The following is a 19,209-nucleotide window of genomic DNA, read 5'->3' as shown; positions in this document are numbered from 1 at the left end:
CATTACTATAATATAATGCAAAATCTAATAATCTAAAAAATTTAATTATCAAATGAATAATATATATAAAATATAATATTTTAATAAATAACTGCTTACACACAAAATCTTTCTGAAAGCTGTCACTCAAACAGCAGAAGCACACACCAAATCTGCAAAACACACACTAATTCTCAGCCTTTGACTCACAACATGAAACACAACACACAGTTCTCTGTGTAACACACAAAAATCTAACAGGAATTAATATTATGGCAAAGGTTTGCTTTTGAGATGCGTTTGTGATATTTTGAATGCAGCGCTACAGAGATGTGAGGCATTTTGCATTTTATGTGTGCAATTCTTGAATTTGTGTGTACAATTTTGAAAAAAAGAGGCAAAGTTTTGAAAATGTGTGAAAGCAGCTGAAAAAAATTCATGTTTTAAATGTTCAAAAATTAAAATAAAATTAATATACAAAATGTATATAATTACACTTAATAAAATAAATTAGCATAGCATTGTGTATGTATGTGTGTGTGTGTATATATACACACACACACACACACACACACACATACAGGTATTTATAAAAAGAGAGAGTGTGTGTGTGTGTGTGTGTGTGTGTGTGTGTGTGTGTGTGTGTGTGTGTGTGTGTGTGTGTGTGTGTGTGTGTGTGTGTGTGTGTGTGTGTGTGTGTGTGTGTGTGTGTGTGTGTGTGTGTGTGTGTGTGTGTGTGTGTGTGTGTGTGTGTGTGTGTGTGTGTGTGTGTGTGGCTCCGCCCCCTCTGCAGGAGTTCCGGCGCTGCTCTGCGTCGCGTCGCTTCAGTCTGATCAGATCAGAGTCACGCAGCGCTGCTGTCTGTGCGTCTCTCCGCGTCTGTTCTCTGTGAATGAGCGGAATCACGCGCGTCTTCTGCGGGGATCTAGCGGCGGGATCGCGTGTGTTTCAGCGCAGGTAAGATCCGTTCTCTGGCGTGGATCGGACACATATTAAATCAGACTGGAGCTTTGATCTGGATCCGCTTTCAGAACCAGATTCAAACACAGGCTGATTTCATATGGACCGGATCAGTCTGGTTTATGTCCGCATTGGTTCATTCATTCGCGTGAAGCTGGGTTTTGACGCGACTCGCCCTCGCGCTGGTTTTATGATGGTCTGATGTTCCTGTCAGCGTTTCTGTAAATCTCCTGTTTCCACATAACGCGCATTTCTGACTCTGATTATGACATGCTAGTTTTTCTCCAGGTGTGAAACTGGATTGTGCGATCTGATGACCAATTTACCATCATAGTTTCTGACCTAAAATATTTGCTATAAATGACAAAAATCGCTTTGTTGTCATTTAGTTCATTTGTTTTCTCATTATTTTCACAAGTGTACAAACTAATTGTTTGGTGAAGCTGTGGTAAATTCTGGAAAAGTTATATAAAATAATGTGACCCTGCAGCACAAAAGCAGTCATAAGCAGCACAGCTATATTTGTAGAAATAGCCAACAATACATTGTATGGGTCAAAATTATACATTTCTCTTTTATGCCAAAAATCATTAGGATATTAAGATCATGTTCCATGAAGATATTTTGTACATTTCCTACCGTAAATACATGAAATCTTCATTTTTGATTAGTAATATGCATTGCTAAGAACTTCATTTGAACAACTTTAAAGGTGATTTTCTCAATATTTTAATTTTTTGCACCCTCAGATTCCAGATTTTCAAATAGTTGTATCTCAGCCAAATATTGTCCGATCCTAACAAACCATACATCAATGGAAAGCTTATGTTTTGTCGTCCAGGGTCACATATTATCATAACCAGACTTTTAATTTTGAATCGATATGGTTCACATGGTTTCTTTAAGGAAGTGAAATGTCTAATTGGTGGATATGGAATTTGTGGAATGCATGTTGGTTTATTCCATGTTTTGTCTGGTTTGATTGGCAGTAAGAGTGTATTTAAACACATTTGACCATGTTTAAGCCTGATGCACAGTAAATGCATGCGTATCATAGGTTGCAGGTAAAGATTTGGTGTTTATGACACTCGAGGGTTTAAAGCTCTCAGCAGAAGGACTCGAGGAGCGTCACCCTTCCCCCTGAGCAACATCTGAAGGCAAAAACATTCATTGTTCACAAGTGCTGAAGTGTTTTCAGCTGCTGCAGGAACAAAGAGCTTCTGCTTCTCCTGTTGTGTCTTGGGTTTTGACTTGTCAAACTTGTTGCCAGCGAGTCTAACTCGGCCTGAGCAAACACAGAACGGCCGGCAACACTTCAACCTGAGGGCCATGATTTATCTGTCCTCACTTGCTCATAAACATCATGAAGCTTCTTGAAGATTAAGATCTGCTTCTGCAGTTTCCCTCATGACGTTCCTATTAAAACCTGCACTAAAGGAAGCCATAGAAGAACCTCCAAAGAACCTTTTTGCACACTGTTGAACCAATGTGGATTGGAAAAATGCCACAGAAGAACCATTTTGGTTCACCTTTCAGTGATCAGTTCTTACAAGAACCATTTTTTTTCCCTTGAAAAATTAAAAAAAAATTTTTTTTCCACTTTAAAGAACCTTTTGTGGAATGGAAAGGCTTTATGGGTGTCAAAGGTTCTTCATGGAACCATAGTTACCAATAAAGAGTGCATGTTAAAATTAATTGCATTTAAAGACTGTAAAACACAAACTAAAGTGATTCAGTCCAAATGAAGGTGTGTGAATATGTTTTTGGGTGATATATGCAATATGCATGATATATTCACAATGATTTATTGCCAAGTATGTTTGCACATAGAAGGAATTTGTTTTAGTGTCACAAGCTTCAACAACAACGCACAGATAATAAAAAAAATAAGATGAGAATAAAAATACAAATATGAGATTTCCCAAAAGAACCATGTTTTTAAGTGTGAGGTTTTTGTGCATTGGAAAAAAAGTATTTGCATTTAAAGACTTTAAAACATAAACTAAGGTGGTGATATATTGAATATGCATGATATATTCACAATGAATTTTCTGCAAAAAATTTAATTTAAGCACCATCTGAGATTATTTTAATTTGGCCATATTTAGAGTTTAAGAAGTTATTAGACTCCAGTATCTTAAATTATTTTGGGAAAGACAATGGAAAAATATTTTTTTAGTGTGAAGAACATTTTAATAATCTGAAGAGGTTTTTGCACTCTTAAGAACCAAAGTGCATTGGAAAACTTTCATGGATGTTAAAGTAGCATGTCGAAGATTAAAGACTAATGTGGTTCAATCCAAATAAAGGAGTGGTTTATGGGTGATATATTGAATATTCATGACATATTCACCATAAATTTTTCAGCAAAAATAAAAATAAGCACCATTTATTTGGCCATGTAGAGTTTAAGAAGTCATTGTCTTTAATATTTCATCATCTTTCCCAAAATAATTTTTGTATAAGTGTAAAGAACGTTTGAATAATCTGAAGAACCTTTTTCCAACCTAAAAATCAATGTGCGTTGGAAAAGTTTCATGGGTTCTTCATGCAAGCATCACATGTCAATAAGCAATCTTTGTTTTTAAGTCTTTAAATGCACATCATCTTTGACATGCTACTTTAACGTCCATGAAACGTTTCCAATGCATTTTGGTAGTTTTTGTAAAGCAAAAAGGTTCTTTGGGGAACAGAAATGGTTCTATGTGTTACAGTCTTTAAAACCCAAATGGTCTTCGACATGCATCAGACGGACTAAAACAGAGCCACTGATTCATCAGCCATTGATTGAGGGTCAGTAGATTGTTGACCCCCTCCGTCTCCACTCCACTTTCCCAGGCCACCAAAATTAGAGGCTCTTCTGTTCTTTCCATGTCAGGCTTCAGAAAGCGTTCTGGAAGGCCGTCGCCGCTGGAACGTTCTCTGACGGGAGGAATGTGAGGAATGTGAAGAGGAGACTCGCACCACCGTGAGCTTTCACACCATAACAACGTCTAGCGCATCTTCTCGCCCGCCAGACACGAGCCACGGTGCGAAATCTCACAGATTTGTTTTCACTCTCTAGCGGGTGAAGACCTTTCAGATATCTGAGCCACAGACAGAGCGGCTGTGATGTCAGAAATGGAAAGAAAACCATCTTTATGGCCACATTCTCCATTTTGGCCAAAGTAAAACAAATCATTACCTGAGACCAGTGTTGGGCATTAATTAGTAATAATATGTGATCCTGAACCACAAAACCAGTCATAAGGGTCATTTTTTTTTAGGAATTGAGATTTATGCATCATCTGAAAGCTGAATAAATAGCTTTCCATTGACGTATGGTTTGTTAGGATCGGACAATATTTGAAAATCTGGAATCTGAGGGTGCAAAAAAATCTAAATATTGAGAAAATCACCTTTAAAGTTGTTCAAATGAAGTTCTTAGCAATGCATATTACTAATCAAAAATGAAGTTTTGATATATTTACGGTAGGAAATGTACAAAATATCTTCATGGAACATGATCTTAATATCCTAATGATTTTTGGCATAAAAGAGAAATGTATAATTTTGAGCCATACAATGTATTGTTGGCTATTGCTACAAATATAGCTGTGCTGCTTATGACTGCTTTTGTGCTGCAGGGACACAAATGTCATGCCAGTAAAGCAAATGATGAGGCGGAAATATATTGTTAATAACTTTTTAGAAAAAGTTTATGGCGCATATATGCAAAACAACTTCTGTGGGGTGTGAAAGAAAAGTAATGTAACTAATAGTGTATCAGCTGCTCAGGTTCACGTATGGCGTGTTATTTGAAAAAGGTCACGTTATTTCCTGTTTTAACCATCCGTGCCTTTAAATATAACAGCAACTGCTGCTGTGAATAGATTCATGTATCAAACTGAGTCATTGTGCAACAACACATTTGCAAATGTGGTTCAGAAGCTCGCTCGAGCCGCTCTCAGACTCCAGCACCTGCTGCTCCTTCTTTTTTTTTTTTTTAAGAGCGTATTTCTTAATTAGGAGTCTAGAAATGAGTCGTGGGTAATTAATTATCTGAAAGATTTCTCAATCAAAAACAGACACCATCTGGTGCCATCCTGTGAAAACCACTAAACAAATGTGTTACGGTCATTAAATATTTGCATGATAATTTGCTGCATATTTCCAACTTTAAACAAGTTGCATGGACTATTTCTGGATCTTTCCGGCTACTAGTTGATGTTTTTAGGGAATTGATTTGCACAGATCCAGATTTGTTCCATGCAACTTGTTTAAAGTTGAAAATATGCAGCAAATTAAAATGCATGCATTTAAAGACCATAACACATTTGTTCATATATTCCTCATGATCCTAACCATATACATTTTAAATTATTTAATTTGCTTTATTTGGCCATGGAGTTACTAAGATTCTTGTCTCACATCTTGCAGTGTTTCAGCGTCTCTGATTTGAACCTCAGATTTGGAGCATTTCGCATTAAGATCAGTTCATTTCTGTGAGTTCAAACAGATTTTAACTTGTTTTTAAATTCTTGGATATATAACTGTTAATCTATTTGGCAACAATGGCTGTTTGGCTGAAAATCCTCTGCTTTAATTCACCCTCTAAACCATTTCAATATACAAATAAATGTAAAATCTGAACACCATTGTTTTAAGTGTTTGGTCCGGCTCTGCTTATACAGTCATGGCCAAAAATATCGGCACCCTTGGTAAATATGATCAAAGGCGGCTGTGAAAATAAATTAATCTGCATTGTTAATCCTTTTGATCTTTTATTTAAAAAATTCACAAAAATCTAACCTTTCATTGGATAAGAATTTAAAATGGGGGGAAATATCATTATGAAATAAATGTTTTTCTCTAATACACATTGGCCACAATTAACGGCACCCTTTTATTCAATAGTTTTTGAAACCTCCATTTGCCAGTTTAACAGCTCTAAATGTTCTCCTATAATGCCTGATGAGGTTAGAGACACCTGACAAGAGATCAGAGACCATTCCTTCATCCAGAATCACTCCAGACCCTTTAGATTCACAGCTTCTTCTCTTCAGGTCACTCATGTTCTACAGGGTTCAGGTCAGAGGACTGGAATGACCAGCAGAAGCTTGGTTTTGTGCTCAGTGACCCATTTTTGTGTTGTTTTTGAGGTTTGTGTTTGGATTATTGTACGGTTGGAAGATCCAAACATGGCCCATTATAAGATTTCTAACAGAGTCAGACAGTGTTTGCTGCTAAAAAGCTCATTTTTTAGTTTCATCTGACCATAGAAGCCAGTCCCATTTGAAGTTCCTGAATATGCTGGAGTTTGTGTTTGGATGAGCGAGGAGAATTTTTCTTGAAACCCTCCCAAACAACATGTGCTGATGTAGGTGCTGTTTGACAATTTTTTTTAAAGGTTTTCTGACCCGAGACTCAACTATTTTCTGCAATTCTCCAGCTGTGGTCCTTGGAGAGTCTTTATCCGCTCAAACTCTCCTTCTCACCGTGCATTAGGACGATATAGACACACGTCCTCTTCCAGGCAGTTTCATAACATTTTATGTTGATTGGAAATTCTTAATTATTGCCCTGATGGTGGAAATGGGAATTTTCACTGCTCTAGCTCTTTTCTTAAAGCCACTTCACTAATTTGTGAAGCTCAATTATCTTTTGCTGCACATCAGAAATATATTCTTTGGTTTTTCTCATTGTGATGGATGATTAAGGTCATTTGGACTTTGTTTTCCCTCCTATTTATATTTATGTGAAACAGGAAGCCATGGCTGGATAATTTCACCCTGGAGTGCTCAAAATTGTGAATATGAATGGGAATATACTTCAGAGATATTTTACTCCATAAGAATTTCTAGGGGTGCCAATAATTGTGTCCAATGTGTATTAGAGAAAAACATTTATTTCATAATGATATTTCCCCCCATTTTAAATTCTTCTTATCCAATGAAAGGTTAGATTTTTGTAATTTTTAAAATAAAAGATCAAAAGGATTAACAATGCAGATTAATTTTCACAGCCACCTTTGATCATATTTACCAAGGGTGCCAATATTTTTGGCCATGACTGTAGGTGCGCTGAGGAACTTGTAGATCGTTGGTCCTCGTGTTTGGACAGAATGAGTTTGTTAAGGTCATGATTCCGGCTGCGGTTGAGTTTCATGAAGTGGGTGAGTAAGTCTTTCCAAAGGAAAGCTCTCTATGAAGGGAGGGACCAGGAATTGGAGGAGCGGATTTGCACCTTTTGTTTTTCACTAGTAAGCGTGAAGTACTTTCATCTGATAATTTAGGCCAAAGTCTCTTACACAAGTGCGTTTCCATGTCAGAAACACTTGAAATGTACAAAGGTTTATGCAAAGCTTTAAAGAAAAACTGTTTATATTTCTGGAGCCATTATGAAATCTTTTTTTATTTTTCTCCCAAATTCAGTGTTTTACATTTTCATTATTCTCCACTCTATATTTTATCTATCAAAATGTCTAATCAATTAATTTAATAAAATTTTTACCATTTAATGATGATTTAAAATTTTGACAATATTCGGGTATTATGAAATACTTCATATTTTTCCCAAATTCTGTTTTCTTTTTACTGGATTTTGTGATTTATGACTGAATAAAAAATTATAATCAAAAACTGTGGCAATCAAGTTTCTTCATACGACTATAACGGTATAATCAATCAGTCTTTTTAAATGTAATCATATGAAAATACACCAGTTACTTAGAACAAAACATTGCAAAAAAAACTGTAATGTTTTAATTAAATAAAGTCTCTTGATTGGGCGATATTCCTTAAAATAATGTTTTAATTAAGTAATAATAATAAGTAGGGTTGCAAAGAGGCAGAACATTTCTGGAAACTTTAAAAGTTTCCAAAAAATCCCAGAAAGTTTCTCAAGTTTTCTGGAAATTTTCTGCCTTTTTGCAGCCTTAATAATTAGTCGTGAGAAGTTAATTTCACTGCTAATATTTCTGTCAGTATTTCTCCCGGTTAAACCAAACTTATACGCTGCTGGTGTGTAGTGAAGACCGTTGAGTTTCTGTGTGTTTGACGACTTTAACATGTGACTAATTCTCCAAATGCATGTGCTTTTTCATATCAAACACATACACCAGCATAACTCAAAATCATCTAAAATTTCTCTTGTGTTTTCTCAGGTTTACAGGCTGCTGATCTCCTGTGCTGCACATTATGACCAAACACCGTCGTCTGTTCTCAGCTTGTTCCAGCCGGCAGTAGAGTCGATCAGACGGGAGCTCGAGGTCTGCGTTAAAATGTCTGCGTGTGGAGAGTTTGCAGAGCACGTGTGGAAACCAGGCTCCTGTAAGAACTGCTTCCATCCGCGAAGCGCTCACGGACAGACCGGCACAGCGGGCAGCGCTTGTGTCCGAACAAGTCTGATCGGGGAAGACGAGGATGGGGTGACGTCTCCCTCTCCGTATAGCAAACCCACCATCGCTGTCAGACCCACCATGATGAACGTGGACGTCGCAATGGAGGTCAAGACGGACATCAACATGAACACAGAACAGGTATCTGCACTGAATTCATTGAGTGGATGAACTCTTAAAGGAATACCCCAAAATGAAAGTTTGCTGAAAATGTGCTCCCCCTCAGGCCATCCATGATGTAGATGAGTTTGTTTCTTCATCAGGTTTGTAGAAATGTGTCTCTGCATCAGTGTCTCAGCAATGGATGCTCTGCAGTGAATGGGTGCCGTCAGAATGAGAGTCTGATAAAAACACCACAATAATCCACAGCACTCCAGTCATATTTGAGTTAAAAAATGTCTTGATGGATTTGTTTCAGCTTTTGTCTTCTCCAGATGTTAACTGATGGACTGGAGTGCTGTGGATTATTGTGATGTTTTTATCAGACTCTCATTCTGACGGCACCCATTCACTGCAGAGCATCCATTGCTGAGACACTGATGCAGAGACACATTTCTACAAACCTGATGAAGAAACACACTCATCTACATCATGGATGGCCTGAGAATGAACACATTTTTGGCTGAACTATTCCTTTAAGCTCTTATTATGGTGAAAGTCAGTGATATCTCCAAGGTGGGTTTGTTTGGGTGGGGTTTAGTCAACATTCTCCACTGCATGGGTGGAGACTGGAATGTCTTTGTGAACGCAAGATAACAGATTGCCATTCACACTGTACAGGAAGGCAGTGATATGGACACATTTAGGCTGTTTAAACAAAGATAATTAGATCACCGTCAAGGGCATTGAATCACTTCTATGGAAGACTGTAAAGCAAACACGTGGACACAGTCACATAAAGTCGTCTGTGGAGTCAAATGATTGATTTAGGGTAAACGTACCTATTAAGCTCACCAAAATATACATTGAGACATTTTTAGTTTCAGTACAAAAAGTTATGTTAAAATAAAATATTAATCTCTCTCACACAAATTTGTTTTATTTGATTTTAATGACAGGATTTTGCTAAATAAGTAGTCTAGGTCATGTATTAAGGTCATACATATTTTAATATGAACAACTATTATTAACAATATTTATGAAATTATACTTTTTCTTATAAAATAATATGAAATCTTTAAAATTGTAAAACGCTGTAAAACCACAGACCAGCAATAAACGGTCAACTTATAATATTATGGATGTAAAAGTACAAGCCAGTAATGCCTGTGAAGTAATATGTTAGCGTAGCACACGATCTTATACAGCTAGTCCGCTAACTGTGTTCTGTAGCATCTGCGCTGTGTTGCTAAAACTATCTTTTGGAGCTAATGTCATTATTTCTCAAATCCAAGTTCCAGGTTTATAATATGCAAAAGTCTGAACATTAATCTCTTAATTTTACAATAAGTAGTGAACGTACCCAAAATAAAGGCTTAAACATCTAAAAATGCACATTTAAGGAGCTCCTCGTTTGGTGAAAGTTTTTAGACGGCTTTCAATATGGCCGCCAGAACACATGGAGACCCGTATCTCAGCGTGCGATGATCTGATTGGCTGGATATTACAGGAAGTATATAGTAACAAACATATCAATTGGTTAAGACATCAAGTAGGATAATAAATTATTTTTTCTTTTTATAATCTGATCTCAAAAATGGAAGTGTGCTTAAAGGGTACGTGAGCTTAATAGGTACGTTTACCCTAGTTATTTGTACCCGTGTGAAGAATTGTCTATTGATTGCCTTGACATGCCTGTGAAATGTTGCCTGTTTATTCAGCGTGCTTGTTTGTTTACGCTTTGATGTTGTTGTTATCTCAATGTGGGTTTCTTACATTGGCAAGTTGTTGAGTATGTATTTATAATAAGCTTTTTATTGTAAACACAGTGATCCAGTGTTTGAATTCTATCCGGACTTATGATTGCTTCTGTATCTTAGAACAACCAGAAGACTTTTGTAGGACTGAAGAAAACTCTGGATTTGGCTCCTCTGTACATCGATAGCAATGGATGTAATAAATCTCTCAGAGAAACCGTAATACAAAACGGCATCTCCGGGAAGAAGTTCTCCCCAAATGTTTGTTCTCCCACTGGATTATCCAAAGACTGCATGATTATCAGCAATATATTTATGAGTCAAGAAGATGGCTGCGTTCCCCACAGTCTGAAAGCAAATGGGAACAGTGACTCCTATAGACCCATGACCAAGAGCACTTACGCCAATGGAGATTCAGGTCTTCATAATGGGCCTGGAAACGGTGATGGAGTTACGAGTCCTCTAAGGGGATCCGTAGAGGAAAGGCAAGCCAGAACCGCACCAGGGAATGTGGTTAACGGATCGTCCAATGAGACGCCAGGTACTTCACCGTCTCCGATGACTCCAGACTCCTTCCGCGAAAGCCTAACGGACTCGTGCTCCAATCGGAGCAGCGTGGATTCTTTAGTGGGACTCCGGAGTCCTCAGAAGTCTCCAAGTGTTCAACCAAACGGGCTCGAGGAAAGTGAGCCGATCTATGCTGAGAGTACCAAGAGGAAAAGACGACTCAATGCTCAAAGCGACGAGAAGGCTCCGCAATCCTCCGAGTCTGAAACCGAAGGCAACGCAAGCGATAATCAAAGAGCGACTATTACAGTCGTAGCCGCTCATACTGAGGAAAACAACCGGACGTTTTACCTGAGCAGCCCAGATTCGGCCGTAAGCACCCAATGGACCCACTTCAGCCCAACCGCGCCCAAAGACCCTTCAAGCCCGGCGTTCGCTTGGCCAAATGCTCCCGATGCCACCGAAACGACCCAACCCAAGCCTCAATCCAGCCCTCCGGTTCCTCCTAAGATCAGCACCCGTCCTCCAAGACTTGGTACCTCCAGTCTCTCCTTACCGTTACCCGAGCTCAGCTTTCACGTGGTTCTTCCTCCAAACCAAGTGACCTCGCAAGTGGACACCAATGCTCATGCCGTCCGACACAAGTCCAACAGCGCCAGGAGTCTGGAGGGATGTATTGACGAGGCAGAAGAGGAGGTTGAGTCCAAGAGATCGGGCTCTTGTGGTGGGCTGGGCGACTCTATCAATGCTCCTGCTGTTCCGTCCAGAGAATGGACGAGCGAGAGCAGTGCAATGCCAGGCACCGCCAACAAAAGCACCAGTCAAGCGCCGGCGGAGGATGGCAGAGCCAAAGAGAGCTTGCTCTTGAGCCAGTCTCCTCTCATCCACTCCAGTGAACCCAACACCAGCCGGGACCCTGCGCCACCTCCGCCACCTCCCAAAAAACACCACCGGTGAGAGCTGCATCCTTATTTTATGCTGTTTGCCAAGATATTAATCATTTGAACATATCCATACTTATCCTTTGATGGAGTCAGATTAGTCTTGGTATTTGTGGTGCCCTCACGTGATATGGTAAATATGAGTTTCCTAGTCACTTTTGGACATGGGTTGAGGTTAGGGATTGGGAATTTGGACACTAATAGGCTCTCAAGTTGGATTTACAACTGGGAAACCTGGAGATAATTATAATACCCCAGACTAAACTTTAAACGTAATTGCATGTTGAACATCTAGTTGGCTGTCCATGAATGGGACGCTGCATTTTATTCAAAGTCTATTGGGTTTTTACTAAATATCTTCAATGTGTTTTGGCTTTAATGCAGCTTCCCCAAGAAATTGGCAAGAATTAATCTGGTATCCTCCATTGTTTTTTTTTTGTTATTCCCAACAACAAAGCACTTGGAAAGCAGTAAACAAGTAAATATGACTTCAGAAGTGTGAATTAGGAAATTTCCAATAGCGCATAAAGGCAGTGTAAGTGCAAAGAGCCAGTTATGTTGTTTCTTCTGGTTTGCCTGACCAGGTCATTTCAATGAATTTAAAATCTCTTGGTATTGCTAGAGAAAAACACTCTCAAGGCATATTTACGACTGGGAAACATGGAGATAATTTTAATACCACAGTTTTTGAGTCGGGAGGATGAAACTTTAAACATAGTTATTGATAAGTTTTATTAGTGTTTTCCTACGAAATCCTTTCTCTTGCATTACAGTTATTTATGTATATAAATAACCATTTGATGCATGTTGTATGTATTTTACACTGCATTGATTTGATTGAAACTTCAGAATCGCTGGCTGACAATCTAGTTGTGGTTGTAAATGAATGGGACGCTACATGTGTTGGTTTTTGACTAAATATTTTCAATGCATTTTGGCTTTAATAAGGTTTCCCCAAGAAATAGGCAAGAATAAACCTGATGTACTCCATTATCCTGTTTTCCCAACAACAAAGCACTTTCCAATAATTTCCAATAGTGCATGAAGGCAAAGTTGTCTGGTGTTCCTAACCAGGTTTCAATGAATTTAAAAGGTTTAGTCTGATCTCTGGTTTTATATTGTGATGGATTCATTGTGAGATAATCAGTGTCTTTGGTTTTGTTTTCTTGTATTGGTTTGTAATCAGGTGATGTGATTCGTTGAGCTCAGTGGTTTACTGAGATGAATTGTTTATTTTGATGCATTTGTTTCGCTCTCGTTCTCTCTGAATGAAGTTGATTTTTGTTTGTGTCTGGACTTGTGAGTTTTAGGCCGGTCTCTCTGTTGTTTGCTTGCAGTGAGTTTTATCAGTCCTTCATTCAGCCATGATGATGATATCAAGTGCAGATCTGTTCACGCCGTTCTGAATGTGACGCCTGTTCATCAGCGCCATTCGATTCATTTATTGTGCTGTAACCACGCTTAACATGTGCGATTTGTGTTTCTGTAAATAGAGGGCTTGTCTTATCGACACGCCAGCACTGAGTCTGTGTTTATTTGCTGTTGGCCTTTAGTCCATTTAACACTTTCAGTCTGATTGAACTTCATCTGTTTACACTGTTAACCCTCCGAACATGTACACTGTTTTTGCATACAAGAACTTAATAACTTTAATATTTTTCAGCTAAAAACATATTGTATCTGATCAGCAACCTCTCATTAGTGAGCGAATGTTAATAATATCAATAAATAAATATAAATATATATAAATATAAAAGTTTTGCATGCTGTTATTATTGCATGTACCCCTTTTTATAAATAAAAAATAAATTCTTTGAAACTTCAAAGTACACATGAAACACTCCAAAATGCTATATATATATATATATATATATATATATATATATATATATATATATATATATATATATATATATATATATATATATATATATATATATATATATATATATATATATATATATATATATATATAAAATATATATTATTTTTAATTATTATAATTTTATTTTTTTTTTCATTTTATTTGAATATATTATTGAATGTAATTTATAAGAACATATAATCTGAGAATTTCCAGTGTTAACGCCATTGGAATGAATAGAATTTAATTAAATTCCTATAAATTTATAACTCAAAATTGATCAAAAAGTCCAAATGTATGATTATATTAGAATTTTTTATATATATATATATATTACTCTGAAAAGTTTTCAAACAAGATAAATGCATTTTACTTGCATAAACGTTCATTTTCAGATGTAAAATTTATAAATGTTTTAACAAACTTCAGTCCCAAAAATTCAGTCCAAAAGTGTGAGAGATATGGGGAAAAGAAGAAATATATTTTACTAAAGTTTTCGACACTATTAAACCTTCATAGATAATTTTACAAAAACTATTTTTGACACTAATGGGTTCCATACATACCTGAGTCAAAATGACCCAACAACGTTTTTTAAAAAGTGGTTGTATCTCTTAAAAAATAAGTGTAAAAAATCAGAAAAAAATTAATTATGTATTTTTGATGGTCTTAAAGCAATTGCAATGTTTTATAGTTTTACTAATATCTATGCATGTTTTAGAAAATGTTCTGCATGTCTTGCGACGTGAGGGTTAGGATGGAGCCGGTCGTGCTCAGAGCTGAAATTAAACGTTAACCGCTTCATCTTTATAGAAGCGTACGCTGCATCAGCTCTCTGCCCTTCAGAGCGGTTTCCATTAGCGTGAGCTTTTATTTGTTCTCATGTATGACTGACTCACAGGAACATTTCAGGCCCAGAGTCGCGTCACCAAAATAAAGCGCGCTGAGATCGTCTGTTGCTGAGCTCCGGATGAGGAGTCAATAAACGCTCGCATCTGAGCATCAGCCGCATTCAGAGCCGCGATCTGCTGTTTATATATATATATTTATATAGTTATATATAGTTATATATAACTATTTTTACTCAGACATGGAAAGTAAATTTCACAATTGCTTAGAAACATAAATAGCACATTGAATTATATGTGAAATCTGAAGTAGAAAGACTAAAATAGTATTTTCTTGCAAAACATGCTCCCATTTTTTTAGATGTGCAAAATTACATATTTTCAAAATTCAGTCAGTGGGTTAAAATGTATTAATGCCGGGTTTCCAAACTGTTTTTTTAGGAGTTGATGAAATCATAAAAATGTCAATTTAAATTGAATAAATAAAACACTAATACTGGAAAATGTTTAAATAATTTATTTGTTTTAATACATTAAAATGTATCAAGTATTTAATATATTTTAATATTGTATTAAACATTGTAATTTTCTTATTTTTATAAATGTAAAATTTAATTATAATATCTTAATATAGTATTAAAATATTAATATAGTATTAAAATATATTAAACATTTAATATATAAATATTTTAAATGATTTTTTATTTTGTAATATTCAATATAGCATTAAATATAATAAATATTTTAATGTATTTAATATATGTTGGTATTGTACTATTGATATTACATTAAATATTATAATACAAATGTTCATAATGTTTTTAATAATATTTAATGTTATGCTAAAATATATCAAATATTTTATATTAAATAATTTTATATTATATTAAATTAAAAATAAATTAAAAAAAGGTTACTTTGACTCCTCCACCATCCTGACCCGTCCTTAGAGACTAGTTGAGTCCAGGTAAGCTCGTCATTGGCTGGTTATTATTATTGGCATACTGTAGTACGGTAAAGTGATACACCCGTCCTCAGTTAAAGCGTGCAGAGACTCGTCGCTGACGCTCTTCATGAGATTATTTTGTGCTTCAGTGGAGTCAGAAACAGAAGCTCACGCTGTTTCCATCACAAATACTAAACGTGCTCCAGTAACGGCAGATGAATCCGAGGTTAACGGCGCTTAATGACCTGGAAACACGTTATTTAAAGAGAAGCAGTATGCAAATCTGTCTGTTTTACATGTTGTGAGTGGATCTCATCTTCAGTGCGGATGTAAAAATAAACGTCCAGGGATTCTCAAACGCTTCATCCGCTGAACCCCTCCGAGCTGAAATATTGTCTCGAAGTCCCCCTTACATTTAGTTAATATGAAGTTCATATTTCAATCGTTTAACAGCACATTCACACGATTCTCTGTTGTTCAATGGTCACATGACATTCAGGTCAACAAATAAAATATTTAACATTTTTTAGGAAGTGCCTCATTTTGTTCTTATTTTAAAATGTATTTATTTCAATTTTTTATATTTTTTGTATTTTATTCATTTTGATGGTTTTAATTTAAACTAAGTTTTATTGATTGATTTGTTTTATTTTAATTTTATGCTTTTATTTTATTAATTTGTGATTGTTTTATTTGAAACTTAATTGTATTTATTTATTTATTTATGTATTTATTTTTTTATTCATTTGTTATGAATTTATAAATGAATTATTTTAGTTTTATTTGAATTTTACATTTTAATTATTTTATTCATTTGTTTTATTTTAAAATAAACAAATGAAACCTCTTAAAACTCTTTAATTTGATTATATATTAATTTCATTTGAATTTTACTTTAAAATTAATTATTTTACTTGAGTTTATTTTAAAACTTAAATTTTATTTTTATTTCGTTTGAATTTGAATTGATTTAAAAATAATTCTATTTTAATTTACCATTTTCATTTTATTCGTTTGTGATTTTTTTTTATATATATATATATATATATATATATATATATATATATATATATATATATATATATATATATATATATATATATATATATATATATATATATATATATATATATATATATATATATATATATATATATATATATATATATATATATATATATATATATATATATATATATATATATATATATATATATTTTATTCGTTTGTGATTTTTAATTAATATTATATATATATATATATATATTAATCATTTTATGATTTAATTATTAGCTTTTAATCACCTCTGTTTGGAGAACCTTCTTTAAATAACCCATTGTTAAGGAACATAGTGTAAATGGGTGAAGTTATGAACTCATCTGATGAATCATTTATGGAGCAGATGGTTCTCAAATCTGCTTTTTCCAGCAGGACAAACAGAAGCTGCGGTGATTATGGATATTAAAGCGTGATGGTGGTCTGTAAGCGCAGGTGTTGAGATGTTCTGATGTTTCTCAGTCGTTCCTCTGAGCGTCGGTCGAGGTGAAGAAGCTTCTGGAGCAGAGGAACAGATGATCTGTGCCTCGAGTGTTTGTTTCCATGCCTCGGGTCAGAGATGATGATACCAGATCCGGACACACACACACACACTCACACACACTCACTCAAATAGACGCGGTGATTCACACTCAGACGCTGATGATCCTCCAGTCCGGCTGGTTCTGAGGTGAGTGACAGACGGCTGTGTGTTTCACTCAGGTCCTGTAGTGTGTGTGGTAAACCTGCGGAAAGGTCACGATGTGCTGCTGTGTTTGTGTAAATGTCTGTGTTTGAGCGTGTGTCTGTATGATGCACTTCAGATCAGCAGAAACACGTGTGAAAATCAGGTGATTGTGGGAAACTGAAGCTCCGCTGGAAAGATTCAGATCAAAGATACAAGATCAGCCAAAGATGAGCTTTCCTGCACTGAACTGCTCTATAGGGACAGAAGAGTGGACAAAGATTATCTTTTTAATGTGTATATATAATTTTTAAAAATAATTTGTGACCCTGCAGCACAAAAGCAGTCATAAGCAGCACAGGTATATTTGTAGCAATAGCCAACAATACATTGTATGAGTCAAAATTATACATTTTCTTTTATGCCAAAAATCATTAGGATATTAAGATCATGTTCCATGAAGATATTTTGTACCGTAAATATATCAAAACTAATTTTTTATTAGTAATATGCATTGCTAAGAACTTCATTTGGACAACTTTAAAGGTGATTTTCTCAATATTTAGACTCAGATTGCAGATTTTCAAATATTTGTATCTCAGCCTAATATTGTCCTATCCTAATATACAGTATTTAGTATAACAGTAAATATTATTACGGAGTGTCTATTATAAGTGCAGATAGCCCTTCTTGTTGGCAGAGGCTGTTTACAGTAACTCCGCCCACTAACGTGTGATTGGGCTAGACTACACTACAAAAGACAACAGTTTAACAACAGCTCCAGTGGCGTAGATGGTAAAACACGTACCGCAGTCTTTTTGACACGATCGACCCGAGTTCGAATCCACCTTTTGCCGAATTTTTTTTTACTCCCTTTTCAAATCTCATATCACATCGGAAAGGCATTTATTTTTAATAAAAATTAAGGAAATAATCAAAAAGTTGAAAATAAAGTATTGGGTAGGTGTAGGGAGGGCTTTATTGTCCCAAACATGTGGCATCTATTTAATAATTTGAATTTAAACTATAATTTACATTCAATACTTTATTATTATGTACTTTTATAATGTACTACAATACTGAGGTGCGGATAATGGCCACTATTTGAATTAAGTAGTATAAATAGCAGAAAATCCTGCTATTGTAACAGTGTAAATAGAATCTATAGCTATTTACACTTATTGTAAATAAGTGTAAGTTTGGTACTGGTGTTTAACACACACACACACACACACACACACACACACACACACACACACAGGAAGTGCTGCTGTTCTACTTATAGAGCGACTCACCGCACCGAATCATGAGTGTGTTTGTTGATCTTGTTACTTTGTATCACAGCGCTGAAGTTGTGTATTTCTAAACATGCTATATATATATATATGTGTGTATGTATAATTAATTTATTATCAGTGTTTGTGTTAGTCTTTAGTCATTATTATTGACTTTATGTAAGCAGCTCACCTTTATGGTATGTTCTCGATTAAATAACCGTGTGTGTGTGTGTGTGTGTGTGTGTGTGTGTGTGAAAAACAGGCTTCAGTCCCATGAAACTCTGTGGTTTTGAGGCTCAAATGTGCTTCCTTCATTTGTTCACTTCACTTCTGTGTGTGTGTGAGAATCTGACCTGTGTGTTTAGTTCAGAGGAAGCTGCGGTGCTTCATCGCAGATCATCAGGTGTGTGTGTTTGACAGGGAGAGACTGATCTCAGGTCTGCTTTTACCCAAGGAGACTTGGCCGTGTGACGGATGACGGTCAGTTTGACGTCTGTCAGTGATCTTCATTGGTCAAAGAGACTCGAAGCTCTGTTGTTTTGTTTGTGCATCACTGATGTGTTTGTCACTGCGTCAGTCGTGTTCTTGTACTTGATTTTTCATGTGCACTTGTGTGTTTTTTCCTGATTGGTTGAAATGCTGCTGCTTTTCTAATGCACTCGGGATTTCAGTATACAGATTTACAGTTTTTCTTTTTTTTGGTAATATTTTTTAATAATAATGTAAAACATATATGTAGCAGCTCTAGTGCCCAGCATGGTTTTCAAATGTGAACATCCGTTGTTTGAGAGATTTTCAGCCCTGATTGAACCAATTCTGAAGTTTCTCTTTACCATAAATGACATACGAGAGAGAGAGAGAGAGAGAGATAATGATGTAATGACACAGCGAGGGAATTCACTTCACGTCTGTTCCTCCAGTTTTTCCCACAAA

At 35.8% G+C, this 19,209-nt stretch overlaps 1 protein-coding gene across 1 annotated transcript in view; it reads left to right on the top strand.

The window, feature by feature from the left end:
- Positions 1-759: 759 nt before the first annotated feature.
- Positions 760-19,209, top strand: part of LOC131529122 (inactive tyrosine-protein kinase PRAG1) — a 31,715-nt gene continuing 13,265 nt past the window's right edge. Inside the window, 3 exon segments of the mRNA XM_058758668.1 lie at positions 760-936; positions 8,084-8,458; positions 10,297-11,633. Coding sequence (XP_058614651.1) covers positions 8,201-8,458; positions 10,297-11,633 — 1,595 coding nt within the window. The 5' untranslated portion in view covers positions 760-936; positions 8,084-8,200.

This window comes from Onychostoma macrolepis, chromosome 21 (genome assembly GCF_012432095.1).
Source record: "Onychostoma macrolepis isolate SWU-2019 chromosome 21, ASM1243209v1, whole genome shotgun sequence".
NCBI classification, from domain to species: domain Eukaryota; kingdom Metazoa; phylum Chordata; class Actinopteri; order Cypriniformes; family Cyprinidae; genus Onychostoma; species Onychostoma macrolepis.
This window is presented reverse-complemented; position numbering and strand designations above follow the sequence as displayed.